Raw genomic sequence first — 22721 nt, forward strand, 5'->3', positions numbered from 1 at the left:
CACACGCACACGCGCGCACACACACACGCACGCACACGCGCACGCATAAGATGGTGTGGCAACGGGGATCGAGCGTCGGGGCCGACAGCGGCTAGTCGCAACAGGTCGATAACAAGGCGAGAGGTGGCAAGTTTTGACGATGAGGCAAGGTGCGGGGAGGCCAATCAAAAGAAGTGTGTATTCGGTTAAATTCTCATGCCCATGAAGTCCATGCATATGACCCATCAATTAGAAGACCGGTTTCTTCCCATCAAGAATGAAGGAGAACACGACGTTTCGGTAAGTTCGGAGTAATTCAATATATAATTAGGGAAATGCTTTCCCGACAATACTATCGGGGAAGGTAAAATCTCAACTGTATATCCACACATCATCATCACATGTTTTGCATAAAGTATTCATTAATGAAGAGATCGCATGATTAGAAGTCAGATTGTTAGACTAGCGGTTTTCTATATATTACTCCCTATTGTTTGCCACACGGCATATTTGTCGTGTTTGCAAGACAATCGATTACAAATTATTCGCCTACCATTGGCAGCAAGTTGTAATTCGTTAGGCATTCAAGATGATAAGTCTTCTGTGCTGGTAAATAGCAAAATAATGTTCCGACCAAAAAAAAAATAGCAAAATAATGTTGGTAAGAATAAAATGTTGCTCCTAAGCAAAACGCGACCGGTTAGCTATTTCTGGGTGACTTATTACTCCATTAGTAATTTATGGATAATACCGGTCTTAGACTCCGTTTCTTTCACAAATCATGAAAAATGTAAAAAATATTGTCTAAAAAAATTACTTGTACCTGTTTTTATCAAAAATGGTCCGCGACGAAAGATCTTTCACCAAAGATTTGATCTTAGATTTTTGGAATGAATTAGGTCCTATGACGATTCTGGACGGGAGTCCGAACGAATCACAAGGATATGCTTCATTGAAATTTAACCGAAAATGAAGTACAAAACACTTTACCGAAATTTAATTGACAACAAAGTGAGATGATATAAAGATACGACGTTGGAATTTACTTAATGACAAAATACCTAAAACTATGTCTAAAGTGCGAGAATTGAAAGATACAGAAATGTAAAGTTGCGGAAAAGATAAATTGCGAAAAGTAAAGATAAAAGTAAAGAATGTTAATTTCTATCATTAATTGAAGGGGCTTTACAAAGAGTTTACTTAGGGTACTCATAACTCTTACAAACGGCGGTTACTTATGACGGTTACTAAATTGGAAAGAATAGATAACTCCCTTTCGATAGGGTGGTTATCATAAGTTACTTCACGAACGGATAAGACACAACCAATCAAGGGTTATGTTCGCGTCGGTTGCTCGTCGTGATACCGGTGACTTTACAAGAAACTTCAAGACTCTCTCCGATAACTTCGCGTTGTGTTGTCGATGACTTCACGAGTGAGTTATCGATTCCCTCCTAATTGTCAATAACTCTGTTCATTATTGACCAAACTCTGCTCTTATCGGCTAAGTTTGATACTTGCTGATAACAATCAAAAGTTGGTCATTTTTTGATAACAATCTTATGTATTAACATTTTTCGTGGAAATGAAAATATTTTTCACCCGTCCAATTTTGAAAGGGTACAAACGATTATTTTTGGAAAAACATTTTTCGGATCATTATTTTTTGGGAAATGGACGGAGTCTTAAAGGAAAACTCTTTTTCTCGATCTCTAAAGGATGAGGCTTCCTTCCACGATGTCTTCAATTGGTGGATTATAAGCTATGAGCATCACTACATGCGGACTTACAAAAATATGAAATTGAGTGATAGCCATATATATATATTTTTTATAATTGAGGTTTTTCACGTGCAATGAACTATTTCTTGAAGTGATGGGGGTATGCCAATGCCACCGGGTAAGTGCCCCAAGACGTGACCATTGGTAGTCGAACCCGAGACCTCATCAATTTAATTGTCGAAGGCTCGGGAAGCTCAACCAACTCGTTCAACGCCTCATTGGCGAGTGATAGCCATATTTGTAACCTACAAATCAGAAAATTGGTTTAAAGAAGTTTCCTTCGAGAAGGCACTAACGCATTGCATGCAGAGAAGGGCACGGGAGCGGCGCTCCGCCACCCCGCAAGGCCTCAACTTTCACGGGCCGGATACTCCCCCGTAAGAAACGGGCGGCGGGAAATGGCGGGGCATGGGTAGGGGTTTCAGTTGGCTCAGGACGGGATGGGGACCGCCTCGCTTCGTGTCCATTCTCCTATTGATCATACCATTCGTTACACAACGGAGCGGGGGAGGTTCATGCATGACATCTTAAGATTGGGATGAATTCCAACTGAAGCATTCATGCTCATCATTGACCTGACGAGACAAGCAAAGAATATTCAACACGGTTAGTTTTTTCGAATTTCAATTCATTTAATGCTCGTAAAGGTCAAACCACCATCTAAAATCACCTTTTGAAGCAACCCCAAGTTCGCAGGTTTACTGGCTTGTGAAGCGACCGAGAGGTCGCTATTTCAAACTTTCACGTGCTAACGATATGCACCCACACCGACATGACCACGATGAGAGCCTCATTGCATGGAGCCCTTACGAAAGACGGGCCAGAATTATAGTATGGGATGGTGGAACTTCGATCAGTTGACTTGATGAGGTGCAGCAGTTTGCGTCCATGCCTTGAATCACCGCACCCCATTTCGCGGGGCCATTTGATTATGCCTCTCGAACAATGGAGTGCTCGAAGAATCCGTGAGTACCGATTCCTAGAATTTGATCAGATTGCCAGTTTTCATTAGGTCCATCGCAAGTGAAGCTTAAGGATTTGATGATTGTAACAGTTGGAAAGCACAGGAACTGAGTTAATAAGAGCGTGTGATGAGATTAATCAAAGTTGCAGAATGTCCAAAGTCATTAGTTTGCAAGTGGGTGACCAAATTCATGAGCTGTGTGGCTTGTGGTATAGGACTGCCAAGCACGCTAGAAGGTCTCTTCTTGCACCAACGAACGAATGGGCAGAGATGATTTGGCTCTTGCAGTGACATTACAGTGGCCGAGAGAGCATCCAGTTTTGCCAAAACTTTTGCAGTTGGCAATTCACTCGGCAACTAGACTCAAGAGAAGGCGCCGCGTTGCTTTGGAGGATTCAAGACGGTCCAGCTTTAGCGCTTCGTGCCTAGGCAACGCGGATTCGTTCCTCCCAGAGGATTCGAACTGCCCTGTCCCGGGTGTGGTTGCTGTCCAAGTAGCTCTATGATCAATCGATCTGGACAACCTCGGCGAGTGTTGGAAACAGAAAATAGCAAAGTAGATTGGCATACATGGGATCGTCTAGTCTTGTAATCCAGACGACCCCTGAGCTTTCTGTCATTGCATTGGGTCTAGTGATTGGGAATAGCCTTTGGGCAAAGAGTTAGTTCATGGACTGCACATCCCAACCTTGTGCGCTATATATTAAGTTGTGATTCCAGGAGGGATTTATTCATTCTTTGACTCTGTGTTCTGTAACGTACCGAGGCAACGAACCATTCAGCTTTTTCGCATTTTCATTCCGGGATACCCAGTTTCGGGAGGGGAAGAACACGGCCGCGATCTCGGGAAGACGTTGCTAAGATCGGATCAGCCTCTCGGATGCGAAAATCTGGTTGGTGAATCCAATAACAGTACTGTTCCTCAAACATGTGATAAAGAGTAGTTAAAACTCCACAATCCGCAATGGTTTAATGACATAGAACCGAGAGCGACCGGGGAAGATTTTTGCCGGTTCATCGTCAGCGTCTTTCACAAAGTTGGACTTTTCTTGCTGAACTACAATGACAAGGGCTTGTAGAATTTGATACAGATGGATAAGAAAGAAAGGAAAATTTTCCCCTTTCAGTGGATTTATGGAAAAAAATTGGTATGTGAGCAAAAACATTGTTAGTAAAAAAGTTCACAGTTCACCTCATTTTCGGTATAACTCGTTAGTAACTTATTGATAATTCCATAAAATTGCAAACATTATTTTAACAAATTGTGAATTATCAACTTTTTGTTTTCATCGATATTTATTTGTCTTTTTATGAACGCTTTGAATTTATCGGCTCTTGCATGAATTTACCAATCTAATGACTTGTCGACTATTTTTCAATTAAATTATCGACTGATTATGGGGTTAGCAACTAGCATTTGAATTACTTAACAATGTTTTTTTTATAATTTTTTTTCTATTTATCAACTTTTAATATCATATATTAACTTAGATTTGTCTTTCTTACAAGTACCCTATATCTATGAACTCTTATATGTCCAACCTTTATAACTGGGACTTACTGACTTCGGTCTTGTTAGGTTACTTTAACTAGCTTTGGTTTACCGAGTCTCGTTTAAGTTGCTTACCAATGTCACTTTGATTTTTTTTAAAAAAAATTTACCAACATTTGAAAGAGTAACCAATTCTCACTTGCCTTTCTTAAGAGCCGTTAAAGATTAAGGTAATTTATCTCCAAAATTACCAACTGCATTGGGAAAAATCCCATTTTTATTTGAGTTAGTTACCGACTTTTATATGATTTTTTTAACTACCATATTAATTTATTTCTGACAAAAAAAATTTATGTCCATATGCATGCATGCATAATTAAGTGCGTTGAGCAATGCCGGTTTCACATCCAGCTTGATCATGTATACACAAGGTCGGTCCATTGTAAGTAACAAAAAAAAAAAAATATGAACGCTCGTGTCGCTTATAAAACTGAATGAACGAAAAATATTTTCCATTATTTTACAAAGATGTTTAGATATAAATTGTTGTCGATAATGAAAATATTTTTTACTCGCTAATTATATATTTCAAGTGGTACGAGCGATTATTTAAAAAAAATATTTTTGAAATCATTAAATTTTTGGGAAATAAATAGAGCCTTCATCTCTAAAAATTTATGCAAATATACTATTAAATTCATGTGTAGCGAAATTATCATATGGTTTTTATAGGGTCAAGACTAAAAATTCAGGAAGCTAATGGAAAAGTCAATAGAAACCTCTCCCTTTTCGTGACTTCAAAAAGGCACGAGGCGAGGGACTCGGGGTCACGTGCCGAACCTAACAGTCTTGCTATGGTCCTCGGTCTCAACTGTGATACTTTTCTTCTCCACGGAGTCTGATCTCAACTTCTGATCAAAAACCACAATCGCGAGTGGCGACTTTGACGGCGGAGGCGGAGAGGAAGAGCGATCGGAGCTCCTGCTGTCCGCGTGATTCTCGCTTGAGGCAGTGAATTTGGAAACCTCGGCGTTGTTTTTTCCTTTTGGTTTTTTTGCTGGCTTCGGAGCTGTGAAGTGGAAACATGGAGACGACGCCTCCGTCGTCGCCGTCGTCGCTAGCGTCTCCATCCTCGATGGAGTTCTATGATTTCCTCGACCGGATGCGCAACCCTGCTTCTCTCGATCTCGTTCGATCCATTAAGAGGTTCGCCCTCCCTCTCTCTCGCTTCCAAAGCAGTTTCAGCTCAATCTATACTTGCACAATCTGCTCGTTTTATCCGAAGTTGATTTTGTGGAAGCATGCTTGATTTTTCAATTTAATGTTTCCGTAGTTGTTGATTCCTTTTGTTTGTCTTTTTTCTGGTACTGGTGGTTATTAGTTCGTGCGGGAAAGCATGATATTCGTCACGAGTTTAAGCAATTGTATCAGTTAAAAGCCGACAACTGCGGAACCCTTTGATTTTTGGAAAAATTCTCCTTCTGTACCTTGATTTACCGTATTGCTGGAGTAACTTAGCAAAATGCTAAGTTTAGCATATTCCATTGCTCATGGTTCTGTGGTTTGTGATAGAATTGCGGAAGACAGAGTGATTAGGAGCACTGGACAAGCCTATCAATGTTCTTCAAATGATGTTTCCCGTTCCTAGCTCGAGTTGAACTCGCTTAGAGTGTTTTGGGGGCTTATTTTTGTTTTACATGAACCTGTTCTCCGGTACCTGTAATGTAGCTCCTTGTACTTCTTGGTGCAGAATTTTTTTTTTTCCTTTTTGGGTGTTTTTTAGCATTTCGTCCCACAGACTAGAAGGAACATATGTGTTTGCATATAGAGTAAACTAGTATTGCAACTTGCCTATGGTTTGTGCTACTATAATCCTAAGTTCCACCCCACTGTATTTTTTTTTTTTTTTGGTCAGATCACCCCACCGTACTTAACTGAGGCTTTTTGTTCAAGGAAAGCATTAGGGGAGGAATGATACCGGCCACATGGATATTGAAATAAAGAGACGTTAGAAGAAGGTTAATCTTTTTCAAAGAAAACATCCGTGTTACCTTGTCCAGATTGATGGTTTTGTTAAATCTTCAACAGATTGTGTCTGGTCCATCAACTAGCTTAACTTCAGTTTTGGATTTCAGGTGTCCGTCATGCATAGGACGAGAGTTGAGAGAATGGCATGATGATAGCTTCTTTCTAGCATCATGTAATTCTCATCTTAATTATGAAGCATTCATGTTTCTAGTGCTTCTGCAGTATCATCCTTGAGGGTACTGTTAGGGAATATTGGAAAGCAACGTGCCTTTTGATGGATTTAGCTCCTGTTTGTGGGTTATGGTTTATTCCAGATTGACCCCCACCCCCTTGAGCGACTTCATCCAAAGTTTTCGAAAGCTTGTGCTACATTGAATGTGTTTTTTATTTTTTTTCCCAGCTTCATTGTATCCTTCTCGTTTTATCCTGCAAATCCTGAAAATGATGGCAAAAAAGTGCAAGACTTCTTTATGACAATGGAAGGTGCGCTAAGGGATCATCCTCTCTGGGCAGGCGCTTCTGACAAAGAGATCGACTGTGCAATGGAGGTGATGTATTTTAGTCCTCTTCTCTTTTTCTTTTAATTTTGCTGATCAAAAGATATTATGTCGCCATCTACTTAACACTGTGGGTCATTTTATATGGATGATCAAGTTCAAAAGTCCATTGTGAATGTTCTGTTAGGATTAGCTTCAGTTTAGTTTTAGAGCCCGTTTGCAAACTTCATTTTGTGATACCACGTGTTGTTGTGTTGACAATTTGCTTGTGAAACGAAGTTGAATGTCTTCCAGGTACTATTATACAGATGGAAGAGTTTGGTGCTTATAATTTTGAAACTTGGAGGCATACCATGTTCAATTATGAGTCTGCCGAAAACAAATACATTTTGTCTTCTGTAGTTGATGTTCTGCATTTTTTTTTTTAAGCCTCCACTTTTATATAATGTGCAGGGATTGGAAAAATATGTCATGACAAAGCTGTTCTCTCGGACGTTTGCTTGTTCTCCAGAGGATTCAAACGTTGACAGGGAGATTGCAGAGAAAATTTCACTATTGCAGACCTTCTTGAGGCCTGAGCATTTAGATATACCTGCTATTCTCCGAAATGAAGCGTCATGGTTGGTATGTGTGATGCTACTGCTCTTCGCTCATACTAATTTTGTATGCGTGTTGCTCAAGGCACAGTATTAGAAGGAGCCCTGAGTGTTTCGTTATAGATGCTCCATGGAACCTGGAAGATCTTAGTTGTTTTGTGGTTTTCGTCTTTTTGTAAACTGCCTACCTTAGTTTTTCCTTTATTATATTCTTTAAAAAAGTAAAATGAAGCTGAAACTAGTTTAGTTTGCTGATTTGCATGATTATTACAGTACGTGTTAATTGATATTATTGGTTTGAATGTGCTCAATTGTTTATGTCCTCTGGTTCTCTTCAAGTAATAGTTTTATGTGATTGTTGAGGAGGTAAAAGGGATTAAAGGAGATCGTTAGTTGAAATAGAATGACGGTAATAATTCCGTGGAAACTTAAATTCTTGGTATCCTTGATGCTGCTCTGGTATCATTTTGGGTTGCCTGTTGAACAATTTAGGTTGCATTGGTTTTTGGGGCAACAAGGGGAAATGACTTTAAAGACCCTCCACAACAACACAGACAGCTTCAATCTCAATAAATAGGGATAGAAAAAGCACGCCATTGTTGCACTGTTATTAGAGGCTTTAATAATGCGTTGGACAGCATGAATCCCTCCTAAGCCTGTCTTTTTGAAGTCGCCTTTTGGCCAATGCCTTTTTTTTTTTTTTTGGTCATTACAGCGAAGGGTTAGATATTGCTGTTGTTTAGCACATGCTAAATCGATGTGTTAAATTGACATGTGTCAGGTCTTAGACTGCTCATCATTACAACTGTGTTTGCTTCGATAATAGTTTTAGTGCTATAATTTTTGTACTTTCCAGCTTGCAGAGAAGGAGCTGCTAAAGATGAATAGCTTCAAAGCTCCCCGGGAGAAGCTTCTGTGCATTATGAATTGCTGTAGGGTTATCAACAATTTGCTGCTCAATGCATCAATATCAGAAAATCATGTACTAGCTGGGGCTGATGACTTTCTTCCGGTTCTTATATACGTTACGATCAAGGCAAGCTCTTATTGGTAATATATTCTGCCAGTATATATATTGATTTATATACATGTACTTATATGTTAGGTATTTGTGTATGATTAAAAGGGAAGTATTCTTATCTAAATGCCTGGTAAACACGAATGCAGTTTGTCACTTCTTATAAGCTTTTTCTTTTCCTTGATTAAAAGACGAGTTTCAGAAGGGAAGTAGTATTGCTTGTTCAATGACATTAAATTAAAAGGGAAGCACGCTTGTTCATGACGTTGATTATTATGGTTTTATCAATTGGGGCGCTGTGAAATAGTAAGACATAGTCTCGCCTCACAGTCAAACTTTTACAAGCTTTTCTTTCAATTGATAACTTTTGTTTTTGTCAGTCTTACTGTTATTGTGATTATAATCTTCCCTACATTTTGTGATGCTTTCAAGTAGCCCAATCAAATCATGACAGATTGGATTGGAAAATTGAAAGATTACCTCCATATGCTGTCAAAACTTGAAGGACCAGCTTTCATAATTTAATTAACTTTCTTGACTTAAATGATTATTTTTACCAGTAACTTAGAATATGGAGGCAACATTTGAATCTGACATGAAGCTTCTATGGCTAAAACTAAGTGTTTGCCTGTATAAATATGTTGGAACACAAAAAGTTGTCAACTGGTTCATATGTTCCCGTTCTTGTTATTGTAGGGCAGTACATTCTTCTCTCTCGGTTCATCTGGTTTTAATGAAATCCAATTTGGAAGTCTAGATTTTAGCATATTTGTCAAGTTTCTCCAGAATAGAATCGTTAGTGGTTGTGATGTCTGTCTTCTGAATAACTTGCAGAAAGGCCTTGAAGCCAAATCCAAGAGGTTGCTACACTATGTTAGCAGACCGCCTAACGTAAGATATATGGTTGCAGTTGAATGTAACCACCTTCTGAGCTGTTGCTGGTTACGAAGGAACTGCATCTTTAGATTTTCCTCCCCTTAAGAAATATCTTCATGAGGTTTAGGTGGCCTAACATCTAGCCAGTATCTTCCTAGATATTGTCCTAGATCTCACCCAAACAAACAAGTCAGGTGTCCTGAACATTTATGTCATGCTACAACTTAATGACTGCCCTATTGGTTCTTGGTGGTCCTCATAGAATTGTGTTGTTAGACTGAGGCGAAGTTACTCGGATTGACTTATCGTATTGTTACTCTTAGGATGATTCCGTAATTTAAGTCATTGTATGAAAGATAGAAGATTGTCGTCCTCGATACTTAGTAGTTGGTCTACATGATTAGATAAAAGATCATACATTTTGGTTAAAATCCTCTCTTTTCACTTTTGAAGTGATGCTTTTTCCTGTATTGATGCCAACAATTCCTCATGGACAGGCTAATCCTCCACAGCTGCATTCCAACCTCAAATTCATTCAACTATATCGAAGACAGGCAAAACTTATCTCTGAGGCAGCCTACTATCTCACAAATCTCATCTCAGCAAAGTCATTTATTGCCGACTTAAATGCCAGATCTCTATCTATCAATGAAATCGAATTCGAGGAAAACATGCAAGCAGCTAGAGGAGCCAATAAACTTGCACATGATGAGCCTGACCCTGCAGTTGAGGAGATCGCTGCCAGGAGAAGACAGGGCAACCCTGGTCCTTCCTTTACAATGAGTGATAAAGAAAGAATTATGAAAGGTAAGCTCAGTGTCGAATGGTATTTCTTGTTCCATTTGAAGGAGTTTTTCTGAAGGGATTGTTATGTACTTTTCATGTTCCTATAGTGCTATTGAATTCTGCATATCCCGAGTTAAGCACATTTTATTTTCCTTGAGAACTCGTCTTATAGGGGCTCATCACCGCTTGGTTTGCGACTGCCTTCATTACTTATGAGCTGCTTATAACCGTTACAGGACGTTCAACTTATCCATTCATGGAAGCGAAAGCTGATGAACTTACAGTTGGAGATGTTGAAAGACTACTAAGCATATACAAGGATGTAGTCAACAAGTACACACATCTAAGTGAGGCATTTAGGCAGCTCTCTTTGTCAAAACCGGAGTTTCATCATTTGGAGGGAACTGGTGGCTTGTTTGCCCAGCCACCTCAGATAAGCATTCGCAAAGACAAAGAAAGCGTCGAAGGAAGAGGTGAATAATGTGTCAAAAGCTTTTTAGCGGGTTTATCAGGTAGGTATTGGACTCTTCTTGGCCATTATACTACGCAATTTTGTTGCCAAGCATAACATGTTCACGGATCACAGGATAAAACATCACTTGCTAAACACTCTCTTTACATATGTTCATTCTTTACAAAAATGTCTGAATCATGAGGCCATTCAACGCAGCAGCTCATATTGCTGATTCAGGGGGTGGCAAAACTGCATGACTGCATAAATATACAACATGAAATCTACACTCAGGGTACACCATACGACATATTTACATTGCTTCCAACTTTGCGATCATCAGTTAGCATAGCTTGAACCCTGCAAGTAGCACCCGGAATAGAAAAATCCACATTGGTGGTGTTACCATCATAACCCGATGCCCTCCTAACTTGAGTGGACCAGCCCAAACAGCTCTTGCAAACATATTTGGAAGGAACCGAGTCTGAATTGTCAATTCCGGCACACCTGGTATGCTGCCAAACCCCGCACATGTCGCAATCCAACATCCTCTCTCCATCATCATCCTTGGCTCCACAGACACAATCCACAGTCCAGTTCTCTATACCCCTCTCCATCCGAAAGCGGTTGAGCCCGTGCATCGAGAGGCACTTACCCTGAACCCGAACAGACCCATTGAAACCAGTCAAAAGCTTAACAGAGAGAGAATCCTCAATATGGCCATACTCGGGGAAACCCACTGCCTGAAACCGCTTAAACATGGCATACACGTCTTGGAAAGTCTTTGTGACTTCGGCTTTAAGGTCAGCCACAGTTGCATTCATGGGCAACACAATCAGTTCCCGGGGGAGGAGCAATTCGTCCTTAGAATGGTCTGAGAGCTCCACATGACACCAAAGGTGAATGTTTCGTGGGGATTTAACTGTCTCTCCATCGAATGTGTAATCCTTCATAAACTGCTTGCAGTCAAGAAGCTTTGCGGCCGAATCTCGCACACTCTCTCTTGTTGCTTGAGGTCTATAATGTACCATTGTTTCCGGAAAAATCAAAGAACTGTACAGGAACTTAAGGTCGCGAATCACATGCTCTCTCGATGGATGGTTAAGTTGGGAGCGAGATCCATCGTATCCAAGAATCGGAGTCTCGAGCCTGACATGTCACCCCATTTAGGAAGCACATACTGCAAACTGCCGAAGACAAACTTAAAAGATAAAAACCTTATCGTCGCTGTACTTACCTGAATTCAACAGCACTTGTTGTGGGGTTGAAACGGGTCCGGACGACCATCCCATCGGCCGTCGATTTCCCTCCCAGGTGTTTGAGGCAATAATCAAGAAGCTCAGGAGAAGCAGACTTATACAGGGCACCTTTGAGAGTACACCTGTTCACCCAGCCAGCCTCACCAACCGCGGCTAATAGAACTCTCACCATAGCCTGCTCCACACGCTCAACCTTGTCCCGAGACCAAGCACATAACACGTTCGAAGGCCGAGGTTTCTTCTTGGAGGGTTCATTAGAAAACCTTCCGTGTTCGCGGATCAGACCCAACATGAACGAGAAGAGATCTTGCAGCGTTAGGAGTTCGGTCTCGGCTATGGCTAGGTAGAAAGCAATGATTCTCTGCAAGGAAGTCCGAGGCTTCCGGCTGCAGAACAGAAGGGGCGACAAGGGCATGCTAGAGAGCGTGCTAATGGCTCTCTTGTATGCTTCGAGCGTTAAGGCGTAGCTTCCTGCACTGAACTCGTAGCCCCAGTTGCCATACCAAGTGCGGCCGTGAGCGATCGAATGCAGCAGTCGACACTCCATCCCATATTTCATGGACACATCCATCACGCTGACCTTCCTGTCCATGGGGTCGAAGAGATAAATATCTACGTGTACAAATCAAATTGCCAAAGCTCCAATTTCCCGAGGACTAAGAGGAGGCGAACCTGACGGAGAGCGTGGTGCAGAGGCCGTCCCAGAAGTTCATGATGTCGCGGCCGGAGAGGACAGTGGAGCCGCCCTCTCGGCCGTTGAGGGAGAGCAGGTGGCCGAAGCCGTTGGAGTGGATCACGCCGTGCAAGAGATGGGTGTTGCTCTCCAGCTGCGAGTAGACCCACTCCTCCACATCCTCCAAAGTTATCTCGCAGTCGCACCATTTGCACCTGCTCCCCCACCAATCAATCAATCAATCAATCACCACGCATTCAGGCAAACGTAACAATCTCAACTTCATAAGGGAAAACAAGAAAAGACCCACAACGAGACATAGAATCAGGAAGGCTTTGCACCTGGAATCGGACAAGAGGAAGGTGTTGCCACATCTGGAGCAAGACTTGCGGCATTTGCCTTGGGAGAGACAGGTCTCGTCGGACCTCCTTATGATGAAATGGTACCGCTTCTTACACACCGGATGTCCGCTCCACCCTTTTTCGCACCACCACCCATCGATTGACCCAAAAACGAAAAAAGGACACGCATCAGTATCGTCCTCATCCATTATAACACAAAAACCAAAATTCGGTGCGTGTGTCATCACCATTCGTGAGTCGACTCGATTCAACAACCCCAGAAGAATGGTGATACTTGTTTTTTACAGAGACCCGAAGGTCCATCATTTTCAAGACTCCCTACTTTCAATTTTGCTTTTTGTGGGTTGACGCCAAGCTCACAAAATAGTCTTCACACATTGGAATTTTATATAATATAATACAATCTTTTGTCGATTCTTGAATTTTCGAAGGAGCTTGTAATTTTGTATTAGCAAAGACCCATCTCGTAATTTTGAAGTTCAGCCGAGCTCCTCGGGTAGCTAAACAAAAGTTAAAAGGAAAGAGCAAGAAGAAAAGAAGCCCCCCGCCTTAAAAAGAGCGGAACTCGTCCCAACTCACTGAGTCAAGACTCACCAACGACACGGCACTGGTCACAGTACACGGATCTGGACCTCGTGACGTCCTCCTCGACGACGTCCAGGGGGACCACCACCTTGGACGAGTCCAGGTCGCCGACGCGGAAGAGGACCCTCCACGCGGCCAGCGACGAGAAGGGAGACGGCGGGAAGGTGGCGCGGGCGCGTGCGCTCAGGAACTCGGCGACCCTCGACCGGAAGGGCCCGCCAGAGAACTCTCCGCCTCCGCCGCCGCCGCCGCCGGAGGAGGAGGAGAAGGAGAGGAAGTCGGACAGGTCGGCGGTCACTCTCCTCTTGAGGCGCTTGTAGGGTCTCCCGCAGTCGTTGACTCCCATGGCGGAGGGCATTGAGGGACGGAAGGAAAGGAAAGGAAGGAACGAAAGCAGAGAGAGCTCGGGCGCAGGATCTGAGAGCGACCCTCGTTTCGGTTCAATCTGATTGATGAAGGGTTGGCTTTTGTTTCGTATTTATCCAGCTGGAACGCGAGGAGTTGCAGGCGAAGGAGGTGACTGTTGGAAGAGGCGGTGAAGAAGAAGGAGGAGGAGGAGAAGGAGAAGGCGGAGACGATTAGGGTTTTACATTTTCCCACTCTTATTTATTACTTCTTCTTTTTGGCTCGGTTCCGTCATTGGCGGTTCTCTCTCTCTCTCTCCACTAAGGATTTTCTTAATTTGCTTTGTCTTACCTTCTTTGTCATTCTCTATTTCACATTACACTTAAGATTTCATCTCTTTTGTTTTGTAGCTTTCTTCTTTAATCTATCTATTGGGAATGGAACGCGCACCCCGTTTGATCTTTTGATTGAACCCGAGAATAATCGGAAATCCGAACTATTTACAGAAATTTACTTGTCATAATAGTTGAGATTACGATGATACCCGATTCATTACATACTAAAATGGACTTTTTGAGCCTTTAATGCATTTAATTTAAGGAGAGAAACCTTTCGAGATTCCAACTAGAATTACAAAAAGCTTGTGAACTCATAATACCATTCCAGCTATTAAAAGGATAAGAGTAGATATAACCAGTTCTAGGGGTGCGCGAGATGACTAGATCGGGAATGCTCGGACCGGACCAAACTAACTGGTTCGGTTCAATTCTCGAGGTTATCGATTCGATTCCTGGTTCCTCAAGGTGGAACCGGTGTTCGAGCTATCCGATTCTCAATTTTAAGGAGGGAGCTGAATCGATGGACCACCCGCTCGGACCAACAAATTTTTAATTTTTTTATTGTTTAAATGCAATTGGTACGCGTAAAAATCGAATTCTAGATAAAGAAAGGGACTTGCACATGCAGAAAATTTCTGGTTAAATGTTTTTATCATCAAATACAATATTGTGAATGGCTATGTAATTAATTTTAATTTGGGCACGAGACTTTTTTGCGTTTTCTACAAAACTTTTAGGTTGGATTTGCTTTATTAAAGGTTGAAACAGTACCCGAAAAAAAGTGGCACGTACACGTGTAAAAAAATGAAAAACAAATAAAGAAATAAGAGGAAAAAAAAGACGTGTTATCTGGATATTTCGGTAATGGCTCCTAAATTCTTGCGTATAAGAAAGATTTAATTCAGTTTAGAATATCTGAAATTTATTTGGATAAGATTGGAGTTACGATGATTTTACGAAAACTGCTACGATAAATTCTCAAGAAGATCACATTGTCATTCAGCGGACAAAATCGTTATCTAAGAGACATTTTCGAGACAATTGTCTATGTCATGTCATAAATATCTCAATCCAAATGCACATTGTCGTTTTAAATATATACTAGGAAGTTGATCCGTGTGCAATGATTACGAATTATATAGAAAAGAATCTTCTCGAATTGACGTTCGATGTAAGGACGGGGCTAAGTCCAAGTTGAGAGTGATCATCGCGACGGGAGATTTTGAATAACACAGCAAAAGGGATCGATTTTTTTGTTTTTTTGCTTTTGCGGTTATTATTTGTCTCCAACAGGATTAAGCACAAAAATATTGGAAAATTAGGGTTTTTTTTTTTTTTTTTTTGGGGGTGGGGGGAGAAAGTTTTAGCGGGAAAAAGCATGTGGACCAAAGTGCAAAGCGCGGGAATAGGCGGGGGACGAAAGCGACAGATCTTCCATTCCATCCATCCTTTCGGAAGGTTCCTCCTCCTCCTCTTGCCGCCCTTTTTTTAGGTACGTTGAGCATTTTTCTTTTCAATTTGGTCCTCCCAATCAAAAGCCAAGCCCAACATCAAGCATAATCGATGTGGGTACAATTTTTTCCTTCTCGCAGAAGGACGACGATTAATCTAATTCAACACGTCGAGATGACAGACGCGAATTTCCTGTCCCGGATTCGGAACCAAACACTTCATACGCGCGTTCACGAAATGAACCGAGGACGTATTAGCCATGGTGCTGATCGTCCCGAACATACAAAGCTAATACATAAGCCGAGCACTTCTTTCTTCTTCTTCTTTTTCCTGTGGGGGGTGTTAAACATAATTTAAGCAAACTTCCGAGGTCACAGATGAATATCCCAAAGAGCCCCGTCCCCTTCCCCGCACAGGCTGTGAATCTCCTTCATCCTCTCCACGGATTTGCACACGCCGCTGCACGACCAATCGAACGCCGCCACGCACACGTTCCCGGCCTCCGCCTTCAGCGCGCAGTCTGCACCCAAAAAAATAATAATAAATAAAAAAACCCACGAAAGGCGGAACGAAAGAATTATTAAAAAAAATTCAAAAATCCTTTCAATTTAATTTACGTATTCCGATATCCGAATTAAATCTTAGGTAATTAACCTGGAGGGGTCCCACAGCACATGGACCGCTCGTCAACGTGGTCAACTTCGAGGCCGATGAACCAGGCTCCCACCGAAACGTCCTCGTTTGCGTATCTATGCAATATCGGCCTGCCGCCCCCCAATTTTTTACGCAACCCCCCAAAAAAAAATCGAAAATTAAATAAATAAGTCGAAATTAAAATACAAAAAAATAGCAAGCAAAAAAAAAAAAAAAGAAAGAAGAAATTGAGCGAAGATAGGCCGTGTCGGGAACGAGTCAACTCACGAGTTGGTGGAAATATAGGAAGCAAGGTCCTTGGAGATGGCATAGAGCTGGCCCGTGGCGTGCCTGAAATACTTGTTCCCTTCTTCCCCGAATTTCCAAAACTCCGGCTCGTGGTATTTCTCTCCCCTGTCGTTTTATACGATATTGTGAAAAATTGAAAAAAAAAATACTAATTATGCATGTAATTATTTTTTTTTATAATTCCGTATTATGTTAAATGACGAAATTAACTTTTGACTTTTTTTTTTTTGTGGGGACGAAGAAATTAACGTTCGACTCGGTAGCTGCTTACTTTAGGGACAGAACCGGGCCGGACTTCATGCACCCGACGTAGATCCGTGGCTTGGACCGGTACGTCGCTAGCGTGCTCACCAACGTGCCTTTGTCACACGACATTAGTGTTCATAAATTTAGGCCGAGAGGAGCAAAAAAATGAATGGGAAAGATGGCTGGCGAGGGTAATTTAACTGACCCAGGTTGAGGTGGACGTCGTCGTCGACCTTGACGTAGAAGTCGGCGTCCCAGATCGAGACGGCCGTGGAGAAGTAGAGGCGGGTCTTGGAAGAGAGCTCGTGGTAGCCCTCGACGTGGTCCAGCCTGAGGAAGTCGTGGTGCCTCTCGTCCTCCGCGTCGATAGCCCGGTCCAGGACCCCGCCCGGCGTGGCGGTGTGCCCGATCACGAACCTCACCACCACCCCTTTCTCTTTCTCCAGCCTCTTCAGCTTCTCTCCTGCCCATGAATGCGACTTATGTAAAGGTGACTTTCCTAAGGTTGCACACGCACATCGCTAGGAAAGAGAAGAAGAAAAACCTCTAGGCAACCACGTTCGCCGGAGCGAATCTCGCCTCCGTTTGCTGCTGAACGCGGTATTGATCCCGACGACGATGAAGGCCTTCGCGAGACTATGGTTAGATGAGGACGCTCCGAGTTGGCTTGTGCGAGCCATGGCCAAGTCCGTCTCCAGTTTAGACATTGTTCTGTCCAGAGACCTGTGCTTAAATAATCCGATCGCCAGCATCAATCAACATGCCAATGGCCGGGCAAAAGATCAGATGCTGTCCGAGGGGAAATGTTGACGAAACATGTGTATTTTCAGGTCAGACTCACTTGATGGCTTGGTGGGTCTTGGCGACTTCCTCCACTATATCTCCAGACTGTTCCTCGACAAGTTTCTGGAAAGAATGGAAATAAAATCAGTTCATATGACAATACCTCGCCATTGATGAACGGAAAGTCGAAGCTTACGCGCTTGTGGTCGCAATCCTGCGTCGGCACCTCATCCCTAACGGTCGGCATTTGCCCGTCGGTGTTGGGAGAAGGGTGAGTCGTCCATGTTCGGCTCATGAAGAGCGATCCTGCCAGGAAGCTTGAGATGCACAGCACTAGTATGGATCTCCCGGGAAGTGGCTTTCCCCGCATTTTCTTGAGCTCGTTCACGGGATGCGTCGGCCAAACCTTGAGCATGAGTCGCCGCAACCCCACGATCACTGCGCCTTTGCGAAATTTTTCCTGTAAAATAAGGAGAATATGACCAGATGTACTCGAACTTCGGGTAGTACTCTCAAGTTCCTGGACACAGGATGATGGTATTTATACTGCAGAATTGCTCTGGCTCTTTGGAGATTTACGTGATCGTCATTGCTCTCTCCCGGTTCGAGTGATCTCTACATAAACGCAAAGCATAATCGGTCGACGATTCAGATAGCCCTCGAGCCACCGCTCAAAAGGATGGTGTCATAACATGTCATGTGAGGCCATAATCGGATTAGTGAAAGTGACAGGAATGTGAAGTTTGATGGCAAATCCCGCTCTATTTGAGCTACCCCGAGATGAAGAGAGAAACGGATAAGATGATGTTATTTGCAGAAAGCTAAGATCTATGACTAAGTAATAAATGACTTTAGGCATGGCAAAGCAGCCGAACCACATAATCGACCTAAACCGGCGAGCTATGGCTCACGCCGAACAACGTAGATCCACACGCAATTCTCCACGTCAACCATGCACAGATGCAAGACGGACTCCTGAACGATCTGCATCGCCGAGTTGATAAATCGCCGAAAATTTTACTCAGAATGGATTTTTCTAACGCCGAAAAACCGGCCATGCACATATACAACGTGACATCATATCCTGGTGAGAATAAGTGACGGGAAGCGAGTACCTCGATAAGGACAACCGAGAGATCCTGAGGATCGCGGCGATCCGGCACGTCTAAATGCTTGCTACGGGATGACATTACGGGGGTGTCTACCATTCGATTATATAAGGGTAAGAGGAATGTCTAAGTCTCTTTACTTAGGCAATGGTTTAAGACTGAACAATTAGAAGGACGGCTCTGTTTGGAGGATCAATCATGTGTTCTTCATGGCCCAACAAACCTGTCCGCTCATGTCACCAGGATTATACACATCGCTTCTTGTTGATACACGCTATGTCCACCAAGCTTGAGGCCTCTCTCCTCTCTTTAGAGCGAGTAAAATTAGCTTTGGCAGATTCGAATTCAAAGGCTAGAGTTAGAAGCATATAGATCCCCTGATGAATTTTCTTACTTTTACTATAAGATAGACATGAATTCTACTGCGAAACGATCTGTCTGGTTCCAGTTCTGCTTCCCACGCCGCCCGGATTGTCGTTCGAGTCGTCCAGCAAGACTGGGATATGTCGTCAAAATTCCAACGTCGATTTTTCTTACTTTCAAAGAGAGAGAGAGGGGGGGAGAGGGGTTAGCTCGCGATTGCGAACACAACCCTGGGAGTCATTCATCGGTTGCCTAATCACGACAAGGGAGCTGAAACAGCGCACGACGTTAATGCCACGGCGGAATTGCCCGTGTCGGAGGGACCTCGTTTTCGACTGGGATTGCGTTTGAGCATTCGAGAGACGTATCACACGGCACGTACAATAACACGGGAAGGTGAAGGACATGCATCGTGGCCTGTTTCGTTCAAACTCGTCGGGCTCCGATGTTACTACCCCTCGGGCATGTACCGAGGTCTTGACAAACAGAGAGACACCATTTTCTTTGGCTGGTGCTACACGTACAACTTTGTTTGTGGGTACGAAATTGCCAAGTGAATCGTTTGATAGAAATGGCACTGAAATCTAACAATTTGCTCCGTTCGGTCCAAATTGAAAATAGTTTTTTTTTTCCTAGGAGTCTAGTTTAGAAAAAGAAGAATTTGCCTATATGGGTGTCTTTTTTGGACAGAAACCTCGCCAAACGTTGCAACGAGTGGTGCAATATTTACCAGCGTAAAATGGAGCATTGGACAGAAATTTTGGATGCAGAGCGATTCATTGGTCGACATCCACGTTAGTAAATGCAACCCACAAGATCAAAAGATTGGTGCTAAAAGACGGGAGTCTTCATAAAGTTGTCTTTCCTTGTTATAAAGAATTCCCCAAAGTGATCTACATGCCTGATTTCTTGGGGAAAGATAGGTGGGTCGGTGTTAATAAATCGTAGATTGAGTGGAGGGCTTAGGAAACAATCTATTTCAATAATAACTTATGTTAGGTCATTCGTTAACTTCGCCGTCACCCCCATCCGAGTCACAACCAAACTACGGCTCTAACCAAAAAGTGTCCGCTGCACCATCACCGTAAAAAAACCTGCCTGTACATACCAACCGTCTGCCGACTACGAACACCACCGCTACTCCAAGCCGTTGTCACTATCATTGTCGTCATTAGAGGGCATATTATTTAATGGACCTGTGAAATGGCCCGATGAATCCCTCACAAACAAAGACACAACACGTAGCGGTATCATCACCTCCGGCAATTCTACGTCTACCCAAAGGATAGAAACCAATAACCGAAATTGCTCTGCAGGAAACTCAAGATCGTAATAGTCTTCCCACGAGTGCTCAAAATCAACTGGAGCACCATAACAAAGGGTGGGAACGGCGGGAGGAATCAACATACCTAACTAGTCTGAAAAACAGTTTAACCACAAGAGTGAGCTAATAGCTCAAAATTGAAATAACTAACTCAACATCTAACTATCAATTCATCACTCAATCAAGCATGACCCGACATTTATGACATGCAAGCACAAGACCTAGCAACGATTCCACACACAATGCAGTGTAACCTTACACACAAATGAGCACGCATGAGACTCAATGCTTTACTTTTTAGTTTTCACTTGATTTCTAGTTTTCCATGGGACGCAGGCCATGGTTTTTGAGGAACACATGCCCCAATATAATCTCCGAGGGATGCAGGCCTCGATTATGAGGGATATACACTTCAGCTTTTCGTCCGTCGGACACCGATTGTGGATAACTCCCTTACTCTAGGGCTTTCATGGGACACAAGCCTCGGGTATTCCAACGGAATACAAGCCCTGGACTTTTCGATTTTCCTCCGGCTCCCACGAGGTATCATCCGGACACAGGCGGATTTCAAACGTCCTCATAGGGACACATGTCGACGAGATTCTCAGTTCATTACATTTTCTCAATCTCATATGCAAACAAGACAACCAACATACGGCTTTCAATCTCGCAGACATCAGACAAGACCATTCAACCATACGTATCAGACTACCCACTTTTTCCATCTCGACACAACTCGTGCTTTGATTCTTAGATGCAATGCAACCTGGCACATCAATAGGAAGCACAAGGCTTCAAGACACCTTAATCTCCATCGGCTTCAATGGACAAGACATGTACGTCACACGGCCCACAAGGCCTCAAAGCCGAAATACCCACAAGCCTGGCGACTCAAATCCGCACCCTTTCAACAAAAATTCAGACCATCAGCCCACATAATCGACTTACCCCAAAGTCTTTAGAATCCAATTCAAGCAACATGTCTAACATGCAAACCCAATTTCTAACACATGCAAGACAATCTTCGTAAAACCATACCCATATCTAAAACATCACGTCACACCCAATCAAGCGACGAATCACATGTAAGTAAGAGAGTTAAGGACTTCACTTGCCTTAGAGCTGATGTACGAGGAAAACATAAGTCGAATTGTGTGTCAAAAATGAACTCAAATCCCTCTCCTCCTCCTTTGCATCGCGTGGGTCACCGAGGCCCAAATGGGACTCGACAAGCTTCGAGCGAGGGGACGAGAGCTAGACGAGCGTGAGGCTGAGGTTAAGGAGCGGTTGTTATCACCGTCGCCTACTGAGCAAGGGGACGGTGTCACGAGCATGGAGGTTGGGCGGAATGAACGATGTGAAGGAGGGGTCCACGAAGAGAAGAGAGGGGAGGAAAAATGAGGAAGAGACTAACTCAACTGGATCTAAACCTCATGCCGACGTCGAACATCCAAACCTTTGCACTAAACTTCAAAGTTGTAATTCACTTAGCTTCTTATAATCTTACATTCATAACATAAACTTTGTTACATAATACGTTTTACTTACCAAACAAACTAATGAAAAGCAGGCTATCACAATCTCGCCAGCCCAGGACTAAAAAAAAAACAACGAAAGAACTAAAGGAAAAAAGAATTTTTTTTAAAAAAAACTCAAAAAATTGTCAATGTCAGTGACTTTCATTCAAAATTAGGAAATTATCAAAAGGTTAACGACTAAATTGATCAAATTGAAAGGTTTAGATTTACGACCGAATCGATACAAGTATAATAGGTCTAAAATTCATTTGATAATTTTCCCATTAACATATCGCTCATAATTTCCTATTTTCCATGGAAAATGTAGGACGCACAAGATAAGGATATGCTCCCATTGATGAGGTAATTGGAGAATGGACAAAGCAGCATTATGAGAAAATGAAAGGAGAAGTCCTCCATGAATCAGGGAGGAGGTGTGCAAATCATGGCCGAAGCCGAGTTTGGCTCCATAACTAATTGAGATTGACCCGCCTAATTTTGACCGAACTAGAAAAGTAAAAAATGATATATATACACTCGGAATTTTTTTGAGTAAAATACATCTTTGTCGACGGCCGGAATAGTCACATGCTTGTTGGCAAGCGAGCTCAGCTTTTTAATTAAAACGATTTGACCACATCAACACTTATTTGAACAATGAAAAATTTCAAATAAGGGTCCGAAGTGTTTTCATTTTTTCAAATAATGGGCTAAAGTTGATGTTATTTCAAATAATGACGCAAAGATGCATGACTGTTTCAAATAATGATCCGAAGCCACCATGGCTGTTTCAAATAATGGCCTCACCTTGTCGGTAGGTCACGGTAATTTTCGTCAAAAATTAAAAATTAAAAAAAAAGCTAAAAATTTTTAAAGAAAGAAATATAGGTTTTTTTTTTGGGGGCGAAAGAAAGAAACATAGGTGGGAGGGCATCACTCTCGCCCGTGGTCGTCG

At 42.6% G+C, this 22721-nt stretch overlaps 3 protein-coding genes and 1 long non-coding RNA gene across 5 annotated transcripts; 2 read left to right on the plus strand and 2 right to left on the minus strand.

Annotated features, from left to right (window-relative positions):
* The first annotated feature begins 5053 nt into the window (after positions 1-5053).
* Positions 5054-10624, plus strand: LOC115755476 (vacuolar protein sorting-associated protein 9A-like). 2 transcript variants are annotated; one of them, XM_048274519.1, is made up of 6 exons: positions 5054-5422; positions 6645-6792; positions 7195-7365; positions 8194-8373; positions 9744-10038; positions 10254-10624. In XM_048274519.1, exons 1-6 carry the CDS (start codon positions 5301-5303, stop codon positions 10496-10498), a joined length of 1161 nt encoding a protein of 386 aa, XP_048130476.1. In that variant the 5' UTR covers positions 5054-5300; the 3' UTR covers positions 10499-10624. The 2 variants fall into 2 exon arrangements, with proteins under 2 accessions (XP_048130476.1, XP_030550751.1); XM_030694891.2 differs by having other exon boundaries at positions 5057-5422; positions 9729-10038.
* Positions 10625-10712: 88 nt separating this feature from the next.
* LOC115755475 (PHD finger protein At1g33420) lies at positions 10713-14037 on the minus strand. The gene is made up of 5 exons (XM_030694890.2): positions 13357-14037; positions 12742-12877; positions 12400-12615; positions 11706-12311; positions 10713-11617 (listed from the first exon to the last, which is right to left on the minus strand). The coding sequence occupies exons 1-5, from the start codon at positions 13703-13705 to the stop codon at positions 10759-10761; spliced, it is 2166 nt and encodes a 721-aa protein (XP_030550750.1). The 5' UTR covers positions 13706-14037; the 3' UTR covers positions 10713-10758.
* LOC125313842 lies at positions 12971-13311 on the plus strand. The gene is made up of 2 exons (XR_007197514.1): positions 12971-13029; positions 13060-13311. It is a non-coding gene; the product is annotated as an uncharacterized LOC125313842 (long non-coding RNA).
* Positions 14038-15771: 1734 nt separating the features above from the next.
* LOC115755485 (probable beta-1,3-galactosyltransferase 8) lies at positions 15772-18658 on the minus strand. Its single transcript, XM_030694901.2, has 9 exons — positions 18569-18658; positions 17650-17913; positions 17512-17576; positions 17215-17393; positions 16876-17133; positions 16696-16783; positions 16404-16529; positions 16137-16246; positions 15772-16002 (listed from the first exon to the last, which is right to left on the minus strand). Exons 1-9 carry the CDS (start codon positions 18641-18643, stop codon positions 15854-15856), a joined length of 1314 nt encoding a protein of 437 aa, XP_030550761.2. The 5' UTR covers positions 18644-18658; the 3' UTR covers positions 15772-15853.
* Positions 18659-22721: the final 4063 nt, after the last annotated feature.

Source organism: Rhodamnia argentea, chromosome 2 (assembly GCF_020921035.1).
Source record: "Rhodamnia argentea isolate NSW1041297 chromosome 2, ASM2092103v1, whole genome shotgun sequence".
Lineage (NCBI taxonomy): Eukaryota > Viridiplantae > Streptophyta > Magnoliopsida > Myrtales > Myrtaceae > Rhodamnia > Rhodamnia argentea.